Below are 15,573 nucleotides of genomic sequence, written 5' to 3' on the forward strand. Positions count from 1 at the left end.
TTTGATTCATATCAAGTCTGTAAAGCTTGGCATTGTATTTTGTGTATGCATGTTTTCATTTTGCAAATACTTAATATATAGACCTATGCTGTACATCTATAGGTTACGTAGATGTTATGGGTACTTTTAGTTTATCGTGAGTACTGCGGTTGCATAAGTAGCTAGTAATCACTGGGCTGAATAGCTGCAAGCTTGTCATTATTTTTTAAGCTGTAAAGGAAACTGAAACTGTATCGGACATAGGTTTTGTTCTAGGCAAAGCAGCGCGTAATCAATTGCTCTGTTCAACTGCTAAGGCATTAGTGAAAGTGTAAACTCGAGACTGCATGTATTTTGATATCTACAGGACTGCTTGGTTAAAATAAAAATTGAAGCCCTGTGCTAATTTGTTCACAAATAATGGACTGTACTGATTGCCACTGTACTTTGTTAATATTTTGACATTTGCTACGTGTCCTTCTCAACCCCTGGAACACAACTTGAAACTTATGTCACTAGAGTTCATCTCCTTTTTTTGTTTGCCATGAAGTACGATCTGTACATACCCCGTCTGAGTTGGAATTTTATGCATGTTCTGAACTATTCAAGTATTTTATAAACAGTAGCACACAATAAATTTTGTGCATGGGCTGCGGCTCTTATCACTGTGTATTGGTTTTATTTGGCATACTGGGGTCTCATCTGACCCTGAAAATTGGTTAGAAATGCTCTTCCAAATCTAAGCTATTGAAGGAATAGCCAACGAGGTGAGATTTAGCTTGCGGAGAAATCATTTAACGTAAATACTATTCTATTTCATTTTTTTTAATCGTTATTTCTCATGTATTGAATATCTGAACATCTTCTGTCTGCCAGTCTCCATTGCTGGGTAGTGCAGCCATGAGGACGGCCATGTGCCACGTGTGTCACTTTGAGCTGAGGGCTATGGTGCTGGTGGAGCCTTGGGCGCACTGGGGGTGGGATGGGGCTGTTTCGACAGTCGAGGCAGATACCTGATTTAGGGCTTTTCGTGTGTTCTCTGTAAGTAGGACAAGCTGCTGAGCGAGATGAGAACACAACTGATGTGACACTAATGGAGTTTTGATGTTTGCTTTTACTTTATTGCAGATGCGTTGTAACTGGAAACTGTTCTCAAAGCCTGTGCGCAGAAGTTCAAGTTAACAAATGGTAAGTTGGTTTTTTTCTGAAACCCACAGTCATGAGCTGTGCAGTCTGTGTGCAGTGTGTCAGAGCAGAACAGCTACCTGGTGGTGCAGTACAGCCCAGGTTTTACATAGTGAGCATTGTGATGGGACCTTCCTCCTAAGCACCAACAGCATTTCCCAAGACCGCATATTCATGGTTTGATACTGCAGTCTTCATTCTCAGTGTTCTGGCCAGCTCAAATTGTATGTGCAGAGAAAATACAAATCTTTGTGAGAAAAGGCCTTGCTGTCTGACAGAGAACTGGCTCTCATCTGGCAGGCATTGCTATGCAACAGCTCTGCTCACTTCCCTGAGAATCCCCTTCCAGCTGTTGTCAATAGCAGTGTTTGCCAGATATGAGGGCAGAGGTGCAGTAAATGTTATTGTCAAGTTATTGTCAAGCTGTTTGTCATATAGTGTACGTTCTGTCAGCCTTTAAGCAAGTAGTCAGGTAAAAGAATTGTGCCTGTGAGCTTTTTCTGTTTAGAAAGTAATCCCTCCTTGTTTGCTGCTGTTTCTGAAAGGTAGAGTCTGGAGCTGTCTCTAATTCTTGCATTGTTGAAGAGGAAAAAAAGGTATCCTGCCTCTCAGAAAACTGTAAGTTGTTTCGCTTTGTTTTCCGCTTCCAGGATTTTAAGTGGGAGGAAGGTTCTGCATATCGTTAGCGTTAGTCTGTTCTCAGTGGGGAGGGGGAAATGCTTGGCAATAGCTCTGCCAGCCCACGGATGCAACAGCAAAGCAAAGAGCTGTGGTTTCTGCAGTGCTGCTGTCTGCAGGGAGAAGGGTTGGGAGGTGGTGGGGGTGGGGAGGTGTTCTGGCTGTTCTGAGAAATGTGAATGCATTTTAGCGAATCTGAAAAGCAGGCCTGAAAGTACAGAACATGTTTGAGGATGGTTTTTTGGCCTGCTGTTCAATAGAGCTTTGTGCTGCTGAGATACTTGCTGCCACCTGCTGAGCTGAGCCAGGAAGGCAGCCCAGTTCACATTGTCTGCTCACATTTAGTTCAGTGGCAGACATAATGCTGAATGTTTAATAGAAGTGAAAATACTTGAGGGATTTTTGCATGGTGGATTTTTTTATCTGTTACTGTTTTACAAATACTTTCATGTACGTGTGTACAATGAAAGATTTGCCATATAAAAATGGATTCTACCAGCTGCTGCTGGATTTGTTAGAGGGGTAAGAAAAAAAGAGCTTTGCTTTTTGTGTGTGAGGCCTATATACGATATTCACTAGTTAAAGCATTGCTTAGAAATGTTAGGAAACTCATTGTTAGCTGCTGGACTTCATGCTTCCATTAAATTTACAGCTGGGGACAGATTCAGTGTGGTTTTCTATAAAAACAAATGCACTACTCAAAGCTGGTTTTCTGTTTTCCTTAATCCTATGAAACCATTGCTGCATCATTTGTATTGTGTGTGTCGCTGTCACTTTCAACTTGGATTAACACATGTTCTGTAGTGTTAGTGTTTGCTTACAGCAAATTACTGAACAATGAAAGAACAATATAAGCCACTTTTTTACAAGGCGGTACTTCAAAATTAGATTTGAAATTGCTTCTCCTTTCTATTGCTGCCTTAAGCACAATGCTGACTAACTCCTAATCGTAACTAATTTAAGAACTTACATAGAGAAGGCATAGTCATCTTCTGCCAAGGTGCTTAAACTGTACAGTGTGACTTAAACTGAGCACTTGCTGCTTTTTTCAGCATTAGGAGGGGAAGACAGAAAAGAATTCTTATTAGAGAACCTTTTTTTTTTTTTTTGGTCATCTGCAGTTAGCTCTGTAGTTAAGTTTAGAGATTTCAAGGAAGTAATTATGCAGGAGTTTGTAAGAGGGGAGGTGGTTTTGTCTGGGTAAAACAAACAAACAAACCTAAGGCTTAGGGCTAGTAGACAAGATATATCTTTTATTATACAATAAAGAGTAATATGTGCTGTAAATTAAGGCAAGTGTAAGTGCAAAAAGCTTAATGAATCACCAAGAAGGCGTGTTTGATTATATGTTATTCTTTTACGCACAAGAGTAGTCAGTGTCTGCATGAAGCATGTTACATGTCCTTCGGTTTGTTTTAAAAAAGAAAACAAACAACCAGGTAATTGTCTTCTATTGACCAACAATTGCCAGTAGCAAACGCCTGTAATCGCCGCTTGTATCACTTGCTATCATTGTAGCCAGAGTCTTCTGATACATTTCTGTGAACTTCTGTTTAATTTGCACCAGATCAATCTGTGCAAAGAAGATAAAAGAAAGTGTGAGACTTAAAGCATAATTTTAACTCCTAGATATAACTGTGCATCTCTTTCCTCACACTGAATACAAGTCAAGGGTGCAGTGTGCAACTGATCGGCTCTGTAATTTGTACAAGCCAACTGGTCCCTCTACAGCTGCTCCCAAAGCAGAGGCTGGCTTGTTCCTTGCTTTGGTAGCATGGTAGTATCCTAACTTCATAGAGTTGAAGTTGAGATGCTTTTCTGCTACATGGGCAAACAACCACAGTGAGGAAGGAAGACAAGCAGCATTGCTATTTAGCCAGAGACTTAAATTATTCTATGAAACCTGTCTTCAAAACTTTGTTCATTTAAATCTGAAATGGATAGAAGCTTTATTGCAATGCATGATTGCTACAGCTGTGAAAGAAGGACTGCATAAAAAGGTGTTTAGAGAAGATAGACCTCACAAGGAGTGGAAAGCTACAGTGGAGAAGGTTTCTTACCTCACTGCGAGTGACTACAATTCTGATGAGGGTAGAATCATCTGTGCCAGCTCCTTTCATAGAATGATAAAGCCTTTCTGCAAAAAAGGCTGGGCGATCGAAGGCGCATTGCACTGCAATAAGGTATATTCTTAGGATTAGTTCCAGTATTGTACAGTGATACTGGCAGGATCAGTTCAGGATTTATGTTGTAGTCAGCTGCAGGTAGCTGTCAATACAGATTCTGTTCTGGATTACAGGAACTGTTTTGCTGAAGTGGGTTTTGAAGCTGAACAAATGAGTTATTACTTCACAAGAAAAGTTGTAGATATTCCCAGTTAACTTTTCTGAAAGTGCTTTTTACAGGTGACTGAAACCTTAATTCTCAAACAGGTTGTTTCCAGTTCTTTTCCTTACATAGCTGGTACCAGGACATGAGCACTTTTACTGGTGTTCCATTGCTAGGCCCCCAGTAACAAAAGTACAGAAGTAAATAGTTTTCATTCACAAATAGCTACAAAATCTGCTAAATCTGTTAGATTTTTTTTACTGTTTTTTTCTTCTATGTGATCCTCAGGGATCATTTTTTCCTGCAGAACTTCAGTAGAATATAATCTGGGAAGAACTTATTTAGTATGATAGCTTTTAATCACTATGGCTGCAGAAATGCTGTCAGTTTGGTAAACAGTGGTAGAGCTGGTGTGCAGAGTACTGGTTTCACTTCAGTAACTCATACTGATCCTGTCAGATGTCATAACAAATTTGAAATGCTTTTCTATAAGTTGGCAGGGATTAGTGAAATTGGAACAGGTCTTCTCTTCTGGTAATGCTTTCCTCAGAAATGTTGAGCTTTTGAGGGGTAGGTGGTGGCAGAGGATTGTGGAGTGAACCATGCCTAAAAGTAGCTTCATGGTGGGTCTGAGATCACATGTGGGGTGGTTCAGCTATCTCTGCCTCTGTTAGTGGCACTGGCTTCATTTTGCAGGGCTCTGAAACACAGAACCACCGGTGCTAAGCAGTGTCCCTTGCTTCTGTGTAGTCACATGTCTTTCTAGACAAGTAGTTTCTGTGTAACCTTCTCTGGTTTCAAACCCCCAGCTAGATGTCTGTTTCCTCCAAGTGCAAAGTGAATAATCTGAATAATTAAAGTTACTTTTGTAGTAATAGAGTCTCAGATTGTATATTCATTTGCCATATGGCCAGTGCTGAATTGGATTCTTCCTCAATTACTTTTAGAAAATTAAAGTCTTAGGGGATAAGAGTAAGGAAGAAAGTATCACTTACAAATAGCCTTCAAGCCACGTTCCACATTTCCAGAAAATTCTCGATCAATGCTGCTTGCTAAGTCACGATTAGCAATCTACAAATAAATGAGATTAACTTGTGGATCACAAAATGCAGCAACATTTGGAACCTTAGTTCAAAATATGCTGACCAAACTCATTTGAAGTCAGTGAAGAATTCCTACCCTGGAATACGCCTCAGCTGTTGCTCTCAACTGGGGAAAACTTCTGCTTGCCAGCACCATATTAAAGCAAGATTCATCCGTCCCGAGTTTTCCTTCACCTGCTTGGTAAAGACGCTGAGCATCTTCTTGAGCTTTTTGATAATCCACGGTTTGATTCTCATCCCGGTTACCCTAAAAGCAAGGTTAGCAGAAGTCAAAGGAAGTAGCACAGAGAAGCTGTGCTTTCACTGCTTGGAGTACAGACCCCAAGCATGTATCTCCGAAGCTTGAAGTAGGATGAGTGATACCAGTGAGAAATACATTACATTGCTTTAAAACTGTTATTTGGATTAATATTTCTTAGAAAAAATACAATTGTGGCCCAAAACTTTGTCAGTAGGGTTTGGTTTAAACTGTGGATATACTGCGTGTGTATTTGTATATATATACGTACACACTCATGTGTTGCTTCACCTATAAATACATTTTCATCTGATCTTTTTCAGGAACTGCACTCAATTCTCTATTTTATTTAATAATGAAAGCTTTCTCTTGATTTGTTTCTAGGCTTCAAGTTGCAATGAATCTTCCTAAATGAACTAATGAATTACCTTTCTGAATATGCACACCTGAAATATCTCAGGTCCTCTATTATATTTAGAATTGCTAATTTCAACTATGAATGTATCCAGAAAATACTTACTATAGTTGTAATATGTCAAGTAGGGCTTATGTGACATTTTATGCGCTTTGGGATGTGCATTCTTGCTGCACAGTGCATGGATGGATGCTGCTAAATGTATTGGCTGAGTAGGCTAAATACACACTCTTAAATACTATTGTGTCTGTAGCTGTTAATATAATATTTAAATTATGTGGTTGTCAGTTACTGTACTGGATTTATCAAAATAAAAATTAGCATGAGCTTCAAGCTTTGCTTTCTTGTGAACTTTGATTTTGTAACTCAAATGTCTGGTGAATAGCTGAACTCTCATAAAGGTAGAAGCAAACAGAGTAGAGAAGAGTCGTAGAAATTCAAGGCAGGTGTATCAGAAAAATGTGGGAAGTTGCACGTGCTGTGTATTTCTTTCTAAACATGGATAACAGCAAGTTACTGTTCTTCAATACAAAAAGAGCCCCAGTAAATAACATGAGATATGCAGCCTTCAGTGTTCACAGGAGTGTAGTGGTAGCACACGTGTACTGCTGGTTATCTGAAGGGAGGGTTACAATGTGATTTGGAAGGTGATGTTTTGCTTGAGGGAACTCTCACAGATATTTTACGTGCTATAAAGGTCATCCTAACAAAATTACCCAAATAATGTTACGCAAAAAAAAAAAGAAAAGCACCTGGCTTTAACAGCAGCATGGAGCACTGCTTGCAGCACGTGCTATTTGATTGCATCTGCTCAAAGTATTTACACAGGTCTTCTGTGGGGAATACAGAGTGCTCGATTAAGTCGCTCAATCTGTCATATAGATAAGAAGGAATTCTTCCTTGAGGAGGAGTTGAGGTGTTTTATCTTGTTAGAAAGGAAATTAGTCTAGGGCTGACTTCTGTCTCTGGCTAAGCAGGCACAGGCAATTCATTTATGGAACAATTATGGATATATGCAAGGAATGCACGTGCATGTCTTAAAAATAAAAATTGTCTCACTTGGCACATAGATACAAGTAACCGTTCAAAGTGTCCAGAAGTGTCTGCTCTGATGTCTTGTTCGATGTCCCTTCCAAATTCTGATTTATAGCAGTTCACTATTTCTCGTATTTCCTGGTTTGTCCTTGTGCAAAGGATCTCTATCAGCACTCTCTCCTGCGTGCCTGCTCCCTGTAGGCAAAGCAAAAGAAGGCATAACTACAAAGCACTACCTGCTTCATTTTGTTTGACTGTAAAAATAAGCAATCAGCTGTTATTTTAAAAGAGGATACGATTCCTATTGTAAGAACAGTATTCTAGTTGGTGTGAAAGCACCAAGTTCACCAAATGCTGAACATGGAATGAAGATTTCTGAAATACTCAGTTCTGCACTGGCTTAAAATAATACCCTGTCTACTATGGCAATGTCAGCCATAGGTAACAGAGTGTAGGTTTAAGAAGAAAATGAAAAAATGATTTGGCAACCTTATTCTGGGAACATATTGGAGGAAGGCAGAGCCTTCTGATAGCCCTTAAAGTCAGACATATGCATGTAAATACTGTGAAGGTGCATTTCTTATTCCAAAGGTGACTGGTTCCTCTGCATGGAGGACCAGCAGAAACTTTTCATAGCTGGTTTCCTCTCCTCAGGATAGAATTTAACTGGGGGTTCTGAGTACAGACACATCCGCTGGCATGACCATCACTATTCGAGCAAGGATTACGTAGGCTTAAATCTATATGAACCTTCTAAGTAGTACTGTAACATGGTTAATTTTTTTAAATGGTTGTGTGAGTCTTGCCCCCACTAAAGCTAGATCTTCATTTGTGCTCCATATTCTTTAGAGATCTGCATTGCTATCTGAGTTAAGTGACTTGTTTCCAGTAGTCAGCCACCTGCTAGCTGCTGCCACTCAAGCAAGGAATTCAGGTAAGTTGGACGTACCAGTTTACCTGAGTTAGAAGGGTAAATCAGCTAGCTCACCTAACCCCTAATGTGGATTTAACACCCAAAGAGATACTTGCATCCCCTGACCTTAAGAAAATACTCCTTCCTTTTTGTCCTGTTAAAAAAAAAATTAGGTTATGTAAAACTATCAGTTAGTAGCTATGGCTTGTTTCCAGCAGGGAGAGGTATGCAACTTCAGTGTGAACAGTGCTTATTGGTTAAAAGAACTCTGGCTCTCATTAGGTTCTAGCAAAAAGAATGACCAAGAGAGGGGCAGAGAATAAAATTCAATCATGCAGCATTCATTCCCTGCTGGACAGCTGTTGCAAACTGACCAATCCTGCAGTACTGGCACATGCAGCAGAGAAGAATTCTAACCTCAACAGTCCCTAAATTTGTTTTCCGCAGGATTTTTCAACAGTGCAGAGATCAGGTATTTTGCTTTCTTGAATGAGCATTTTTAGATGGTTTTGAATTATTTTGTTCACAGGAGAACCATACCTTCATTGCATGACGTAAGCTCCAGGCATCATAGTAGGTTCTAGGCATGAAGAGTGCCAGGATCAGTTCTTCCACATTTCCACTTAATTCAGACTTCAGGTCTTTAATTAAGTCCTGTCCAATTAGAAACACAAAAAGGCCATTGTTATATAATATGGGAGCTAGAAATTACTTTAACACATTGTTCAAGTGGCACAAATTTTCACACACACCCCCAAATTAGAGCAGCTGATGAGCTTCTTCTGCTTTTGTTTGCTACAGTACATTACATTTTTATCCATCTCCTGAGAATCCCTAATATCCACCAAGAGCACGGCTATCACTCCCCTCTTTGAGAATACTGGCAAAACAGATAGCAGTACACATCCGTAACTCTGTAGTGACTGGAGTGCTCACTGAGGAAGGAGTGCTGAGTTCAGTTCCTTCCTGCATCAAGTATTTCCAACCCTACAACTCCAGTTACTTGCAGAATTACTTATCGTATTTTAGATACGAACCAACAAGTTCAGCCTTGTGGGGAAAGAGCCAATTTTTTCAGGGGAGATTCAAGTTGGACATTATAAAAAATTTCTTCTCTGAAGGAGTGGCAGTGCACAGGAATGGACTGCCCAGGGAGGTGGTGGAGTCACTGTCCCTGCAGGAGATGTGGGGATGTGGCACTGAGGGATGTGATCAGTGGGCACAGTGGTGACGTGTTGACGGTTGGACTTGATTTTCAAGGTCTTTTCTAACCTTTAAGGATTCTGTGATTCTTTCAGAGCAGTGCTACTAAGCAGATAAAAATGTAAGATTTCACCACAGCAAAAAGCACAGAAAAGGAATGATTTGAAAGCAAGTGTCTGCAAGACAGACTCCTTTGGAAAAGAACCTTCCATTATGTATCATAAAGGGGGCAACAGGAGTAGACGTGTCTGCAGTTTTCAGGTGAGCAGAGTTACAGCAATAATGGCATGGAGCTGAGTTACTCCAGCGCGCTGTGCCTTAGCAGTGATCCTCAACCAATTTATCAGTTGGCTTTTTAATGGAAAAAAAAAGTTATTTCAGCACTAATATTTGTGCACAAAACCTCAGGAACATCATACAGTAAGGCAGTTTAGTCTCAATTAATTTCTGTCTTCTAAGTATTATCAACTCAGAAAAGTTTCTGCTTTGCTGAGGGACCTTGCCAGACTGCCGTATGCCCTCACTTCTACCGGGTATCAGAACACTTGAATACCAGGTGTCTACATGGTATGCAGTGAAAAATATAACCCAAAGAGGTGCATTTAATAAACGCCCCAAACCACTCTCCAGGACTAAAATGCAATTGGCAGTTACACATCAGCTGAAATGATGGGTTTTGTTTACTGAACATACCTTGCCATACATCGTCTTGAAAGCTGCCTTGATTTTTTGCCTTTGGTCATTGGAGCGGTTAGATACAACATCAATGATAGCCTTCTCATCAGTCCCTTGGAAACAGAACGGCAATGGGAGACCTTGTAATAATCCATCTAAGGCAGTGCATTTTTTAATCTCACATTTTTGCATAGTTATATAAGAAGTGCATGAATATCATTTAAGTCTGTTTACCAAATTTTCTTTGTAAAGAGATTTCTACTAAATCTCTTTTGGTGTGACTTTTGATGAGCTTTTGGAAAAATGAATACCTTTATGGTTAGATAGAAACTGAAGCACCAGATGGCATTAACACATTACAAATGTAATGCCTGTTGCTTACTTACCAAACCCCTTCATAGCTTTGCGCAAAATTTCTGCATCCCTTCCAGCATCAAAGTTTGGAGCAGCTTGAATTGTGCCCTGAGTATACTGAGCCATTGCTGCAGGCTGAAAACAAAAGCGATGTATAACTAGCTATCCTGCACAACACTAATTCAACTTTAAATAACTGCTTAGCAGTGAGTACTTCAGAGGGAGAAGTCACAGAATGGTTTGTTCCACTTGTTCTGCTGGCTCACTGGTTTTCTCTGACACAAAATCAGGGTGACAGTTGTGTTGAACAGCTTTGGTCGACCACCACTGCCAAAGCAATGCCTTTATGCAGGCCTGCATGTTGAGCATACAGAGATACTGACTGATGGTTTTGTTTGGGGTGTATTCTGAGTGTGGCCAGGAACTCTGCAATGACTTCATTGCTTTTACACCAAAGGAAAGTTTGTCAGTGTTAAACCAGTTGATAATGTAGGACCAATTCACACCCTTTCATATCAAACTCATTGAGAAACGCTGTATTAAAATGCCTGTAGGCAAATACATGACAGCTTAAATTTTATTACTTTCAATTAATTATTCAAATTATAGAGTAAATCGGAATCCTATTGAAAGCAATGTCAACAAATCAATTACTTTTCTGCATGGTAAGATGCATACTCTGCTTTGTTTTTTTTTTCCTTTTTTCCCTTTAGCAGAAAGCCCCTCTGAAATTCTATGATAGACAACCTGAGTGCTGCAGTGATGCAGTGACGTTCAGGGTTGTATTACCTGAGTTCCCCTTTGCCCAGAACTGCCTCTAATAGCAGTTCTTCCTTGCACTGGGGACAAAATGAGGGACTGTTATTAAACAACCTTTATTAATAATATCAGAATACATTTTCAGCCATCAGTGCCTGTTTGTCTGTGACGCATCCCCAGCTCGTATTCAGGCCTCCTCCCTAATATTTGCCATACACCCAATCTCCCACTAACAGTAAGGTGAAAAAAATAGAGAAGCAACATTAAGATCTTATTATATTAAGATAAAAAAAACACACAGCACATACCAGACCAGGTGTCGGTGATGGTGCTTGTCCACCAGGATAGCCTACTGAAAATGAATGAAATAACAAGATAAACAGATTAATTATGTTTCTTCTTATTATATAAGCGCTACTTAAGCTGAAAGTAAAACCATTTATAGACATGGTAAGTTACAGGTCTACCACAGCAATAACCTATGTGCTAAGTAACAATACCTATAACTGAAGCTCTTGCCATTGAGAACAGTGGGAAGAACCAATCACGAAGCATTCTGGTAGATACTTTAGTGAGGCACTAATAAAAATGCTAAATTTACTGGTGCTGTGAGAGCTGGAAGAATCTCTCCTTATTAAATATGGCTGCCGTTGATGAAAGCCAAGATGATCCATGCAAATGAGGAATGCACGTCCCGTGCTCGCTGGCAGAGTCATTTTATTTATGTTAAAATGTCTACAGCATATTAACAACAAATGCTGAGAATTCACTGGTGCAAGAACTGAAGAAATCTCATTTCATGTTCAAAATCATTGTGAATACAAAAGATGCAACCACTTTTTAAAACTGGTATTTTATTTTTATCTATAGTGCATATGCACGGTTATTCTTGTTTTAATGGCAGCTTAATTATTAAAGTCAGTGAAGCAATCATTAAAAGAAAGTTTGCTGCTCTGAATTTCTTGCAGACGCAACTGACATCCCAGGACAAAAATGTTTTTGACGGTAACTGACTACTCAAAGCATGAAGAACAATGCACTGGGTTTAAGCAATGGTGTGCATTCTCCTTTCCACTCCCTCGTAATTCCTGGGATCACTGTGAACACATATCTGCTCAGGTTCCTGAAAAATATATCCATGTCTCTGAGATGAGCAGAACTGCCAGATATCTGTTGAGTATGGATTCCCAGTTTAACATTTCTGGTCAGATAAGTGCAGTTTGAAGAAGGATAAGCACCTAACCAATTACATCACGATCGTTAAGCACTGACAGCCATCCCTTTTGAATGCAGCACATAAAGGTGATTCTCACCTGCTCTTCACTTGTCAGGAAAGGTGAGAGGACACGCACAGCATTCAGACCTCAATGGCTAACAGTAACAAAGGTAAGGGCCTATTTTTTTTTTTCTTACTATCTATCTTGGGATCTCTTGGTTTAGCCTTGGATTCTTGACGTATCATACATATGGCACGGAAGCATCCACATACCAGGAATTTGTGCTGGTCCACCTCCACCATAGCTTTGGGCAGGAGGCTGGGGATAGCCACCAAAGCCAGGGCCAGTGGGAGGCACGCCAAACCCAGGGCCTGTGGGAGTTAGGAGCAGATAACAGATTTTAGCACACAGCATTTCTGGTTTCTGGCACAACATGAGCCACGGCATTGAGCTGCACAAGAGATTGTTTCTTTTCTCTCTATCTGTGCAGTGGCTCACAACCCAAAGCCATCAAAACTCTGCTATTAGCATGCAGGTACTTATTGGTAGGTAGCAATCTGGCTGTCTAGACCCTGCTGCCTAAATTGATCACTGAACAATCGCTTGCTTTTCTTTACTACTTTCCCGAGCACAAAGACTTGGTTACAACAGAAATAACTCCCAAGGGCTGGATCTTACCTCCAGGATAAGATGGCATTCCTCCAGCCTGGGGAGCTCCAGGGAAGCCCCCTGGGGCAGGATATCCTCCTGCCTCTGGATACCCAGCACTGGGTGGTGCTGCAGGAAAGCTCCCTCCTCCTGCTGGAGGATATCCTCCAGGAGCAGCAGGGTAGGTGTACTGCCCAGCGGGCGGATAGACAGACTCCTGTCCTGTGGGCTGAAATACAAAGAACCCACGAGATGTCTGTACTCTATTACAGAGTGAAAACTCAAGCTACTAAAATGTCCATATATTTGTAATAACGTGATTAAGTTGAGCTCTTAGGAGCAGCAGCAGCATTCCCTAAACCTAGACACGGGCCTTCTGGCTGGGTCCTCTGATGCATCTCCCTAGCAGTAAAATCTAGCTCAAAGGTTTTCCTCAGGTTTGGCTGTCCCAAGATCCCCACCACCACACCATTGTGCCCAGGAAGATCCCCTTCCCCAGCAGTGCAGTCTAACCTTGTTCAGCCAGACTCAACAAAAAGATTTTAATAGGATTTAGATTTGCAAATCCAAGGTTAGGATCCCCTAGGCCTGCTAGGATGACTATCAATATTACAGAAAATAATTTCACATTGATTTCTTGCACTATTGCAGACTAGAAAACCTAGCATGGCTACTCTGGCATCTACATGGTCTTTTAAATTCGTGAACCGAAGCTGCTAGATTTTAGATGCCGGCTTAAAAAATAATCATAGTATCATTTGAGTTAGAAGGGACCTTAGATGTCGTGTAGTCCAACTCCCTTGCAATGAACAGAGACAATTGTGAGGGTTCAGCAGAACGTTGAATAGGGTAAAGAAATCCCAAAGTTAAGAAAGTCTGGCTTCTGACACAGTTATCTCTTTAGTCTGACTGACTTTGGTGTTTCAGAGGGAGTCTGGGTAAATTGTAAAGCAAAATAACTGAAGAATTTACTGCATATACTTTGAGTTTTTCACTATTTTATGGGACATAGGCTGAGCTCCATTTTAAGTCTAGTCAAGTACTACATAAATAGAATTGCCACAATTACGTTATGCTCAGTGCCTTACTAATTAAAGCACGAAGTTGTGTCAAGCTTTGAAAAAAACAAAACGCTGCAACATCAACCATGCCTGATACATTCCAGCCTTCCAGTTTCACTGGAGTTTTCAGTCCATTCAGTCATGAACTGAAGGTGGAATAAAGTACTGTGGCTGAAGGACTGGGGGTCAAAGTCAAGTTAAAGTGTCCAATATCCTCAGAAAAATATTTACTCAGTGTTGTGGGAAAGCTGGGTTCTTGAGCTTGGATTGCTCAGCAGCTTTACTCCTGAACAAAATGGCCAGGATGTGGGCATACAGGTGGTTTGGTAGACACTGGTTCAGACAATACCCTGTACCTAAAGACCCTCATATTTGTTAACAATTACCAATGCTTTAAAAATGAATCAATAAATAAAGCACCATTTTGCTGAGGTAGTTAGCTATATGCATGAGAAAACAAAACAGAATGAAAATGACTAAAAACATCAAGGTAACAACCTAAACAAGAAGCAGCCACCCACCCTCTGGAACAACGGGCGATATTATAAACTATATATCGGACTTCCTTCTTGGAATTCATTTGAGATAAATGTAAAGTCACACTCAGAGATGGATATATGGATAAAAACAGCTGCTATTTACATGCATACAGTAAGAAGGGATGTTGACTCTAAATACACTGGGAATGCAACACAGGTAAAAGCCATACTTACAGGGTAGCCAGGGAAAGCAGGGTAGCCAGAAGGGGGATAACCTGGGTATGACATTCTGGAAGAAAAAAAAAAAATCCCTGTCAGTCACTACATGAGTGTGTAGCTGCCACTTGTTGGTTTAGTAACTGTGACGTTACTTGAGCAACTCAGTTAATTCGTTCAGTGTTGCTAAAAGTACTCATCAGCTACAAAACCACAAACCTTTTTTTTTTTTTTTTTTTTTAATTTTTTATATTTTTTTACACAGAACAGCAAGCAGAATTCAGAAGAGAAGCATCATCAACTTTGTAATTACATGCTACCTTAATTAGGTCAGATATATGTTGAAGCACAGTAAGAGTGCTGAACCTCCAAAAGTAATTCTGGAATACAGGTTACAGAGCTTGAAGTCTCAGCAGGAAGGAGCTGAGCCTGTGTCAGAACAGAGACAGAAGAGTTAGGCTCAATTCCATGCTTGTATCCTGTCAGCCTGCACCCCTTCACTCACAGGAATAGCTCCTGAGAGGAGAATAGTACTCGATCTATCCCACAGAGAATCATCTACTAGAAATGTATCTTTTGCCTGCTTTTGGCTGTTTTTATGAAATAGATGCATGCACCAAAATGATTTCAAAGATCAAATAATGGGGTTTAAACTAAAAAGTTCTAACTTCTTGAATAACACAAGCCAGAATTGATGCTAGCTGTAACAAGTATGACAAGTAAGCAGGACAGCTCAAGTGTGGGAGGACCAGGGTGGTTCAGCAGCCACACGTCTATTACTTTGACCTTTGAGTCCCTATTAAGATCCCACATTTGTCTGTCTCCAAAACATAAGAAATGACTCAGTATTTCTTTTCTTGATGGTAATGACATGGTGCATCCTGCAGAATTAAACTGCGCCCAGTGCTGGTCAGTGCACCGTGAAAAGGATTTGCAAAGATCTGAATTTTAATCCAAAGAGCTTATTTAAGCATAAGAAGATAACACTATAGATGAAGGTTTATATTAGCACAATACAAACTTACACGTGACATACAATAAATTGAAGAAGAGGGCATAGAAAAGTTTTGCAAGTGCTTGTTTTCTA

At 40.2% G+C, this 15,573-nt stretch overlaps 1 protein-coding gene across 3 annotated transcripts; it reads right to left on the reverse strand.

Moving 5' to 3' along the window:
• Positions 1-3,292: 3,292 nt before the first annotated feature.
• Positions 3,293-14,558, reverse strand: ANXA7 (annexin A7; the record flags this gene model as incomplete). Of its 3 annotated transcripts, none has more annotated exons than XM_079535717.1 (12): positions 3,293-3,415; positions 3,903-4,015; positions 5,166-5,241; positions 5,350-5,520; positions 6,986-7,156; positions 8,415-8,528; positions 9,771-9,865; positions 10,139-10,241; positions 11,174-11,214; positions 12,355-12,453; positions 12,761-12,959; positions 14,505-14,558. In XM_079535717.1, the coding sequence occupies 12 exons, from the start codon at positions 14,556-14,558 to the stop codon at positions 3,293-3,295; spliced, it is 1,359 nt and encodes a 452-aa protein (XP_079391843.1). The 3 variants fall into 3 exon arrangements, with proteins under 3 accessions (XP_079391843.1, XP_079391842.1, XP_079391841.1); XM_079535716.1 differs by having other exon boundaries at positions 11,174-11,217; XM_079535715.1 differs by having other exon boundaries at positions 10,139-10,264; positions 11,170-11,217.
• Between the last annotated feature and the right edge of the window lie 1,015 nt (positions 14,559-15,573).

The sequence above is a fragment of the Tetrao urogallus genome (assembly GCF_951394365.1).
Source record: "Tetrao urogallus genome assembly, chromosome: 5".
Taxonomy (NCBI): domain Eukaryota; kingdom Metazoa; phylum Chordata; class Aves; order Galliformes; family Phasianidae; genus Tetrao; species Tetrao urogallus.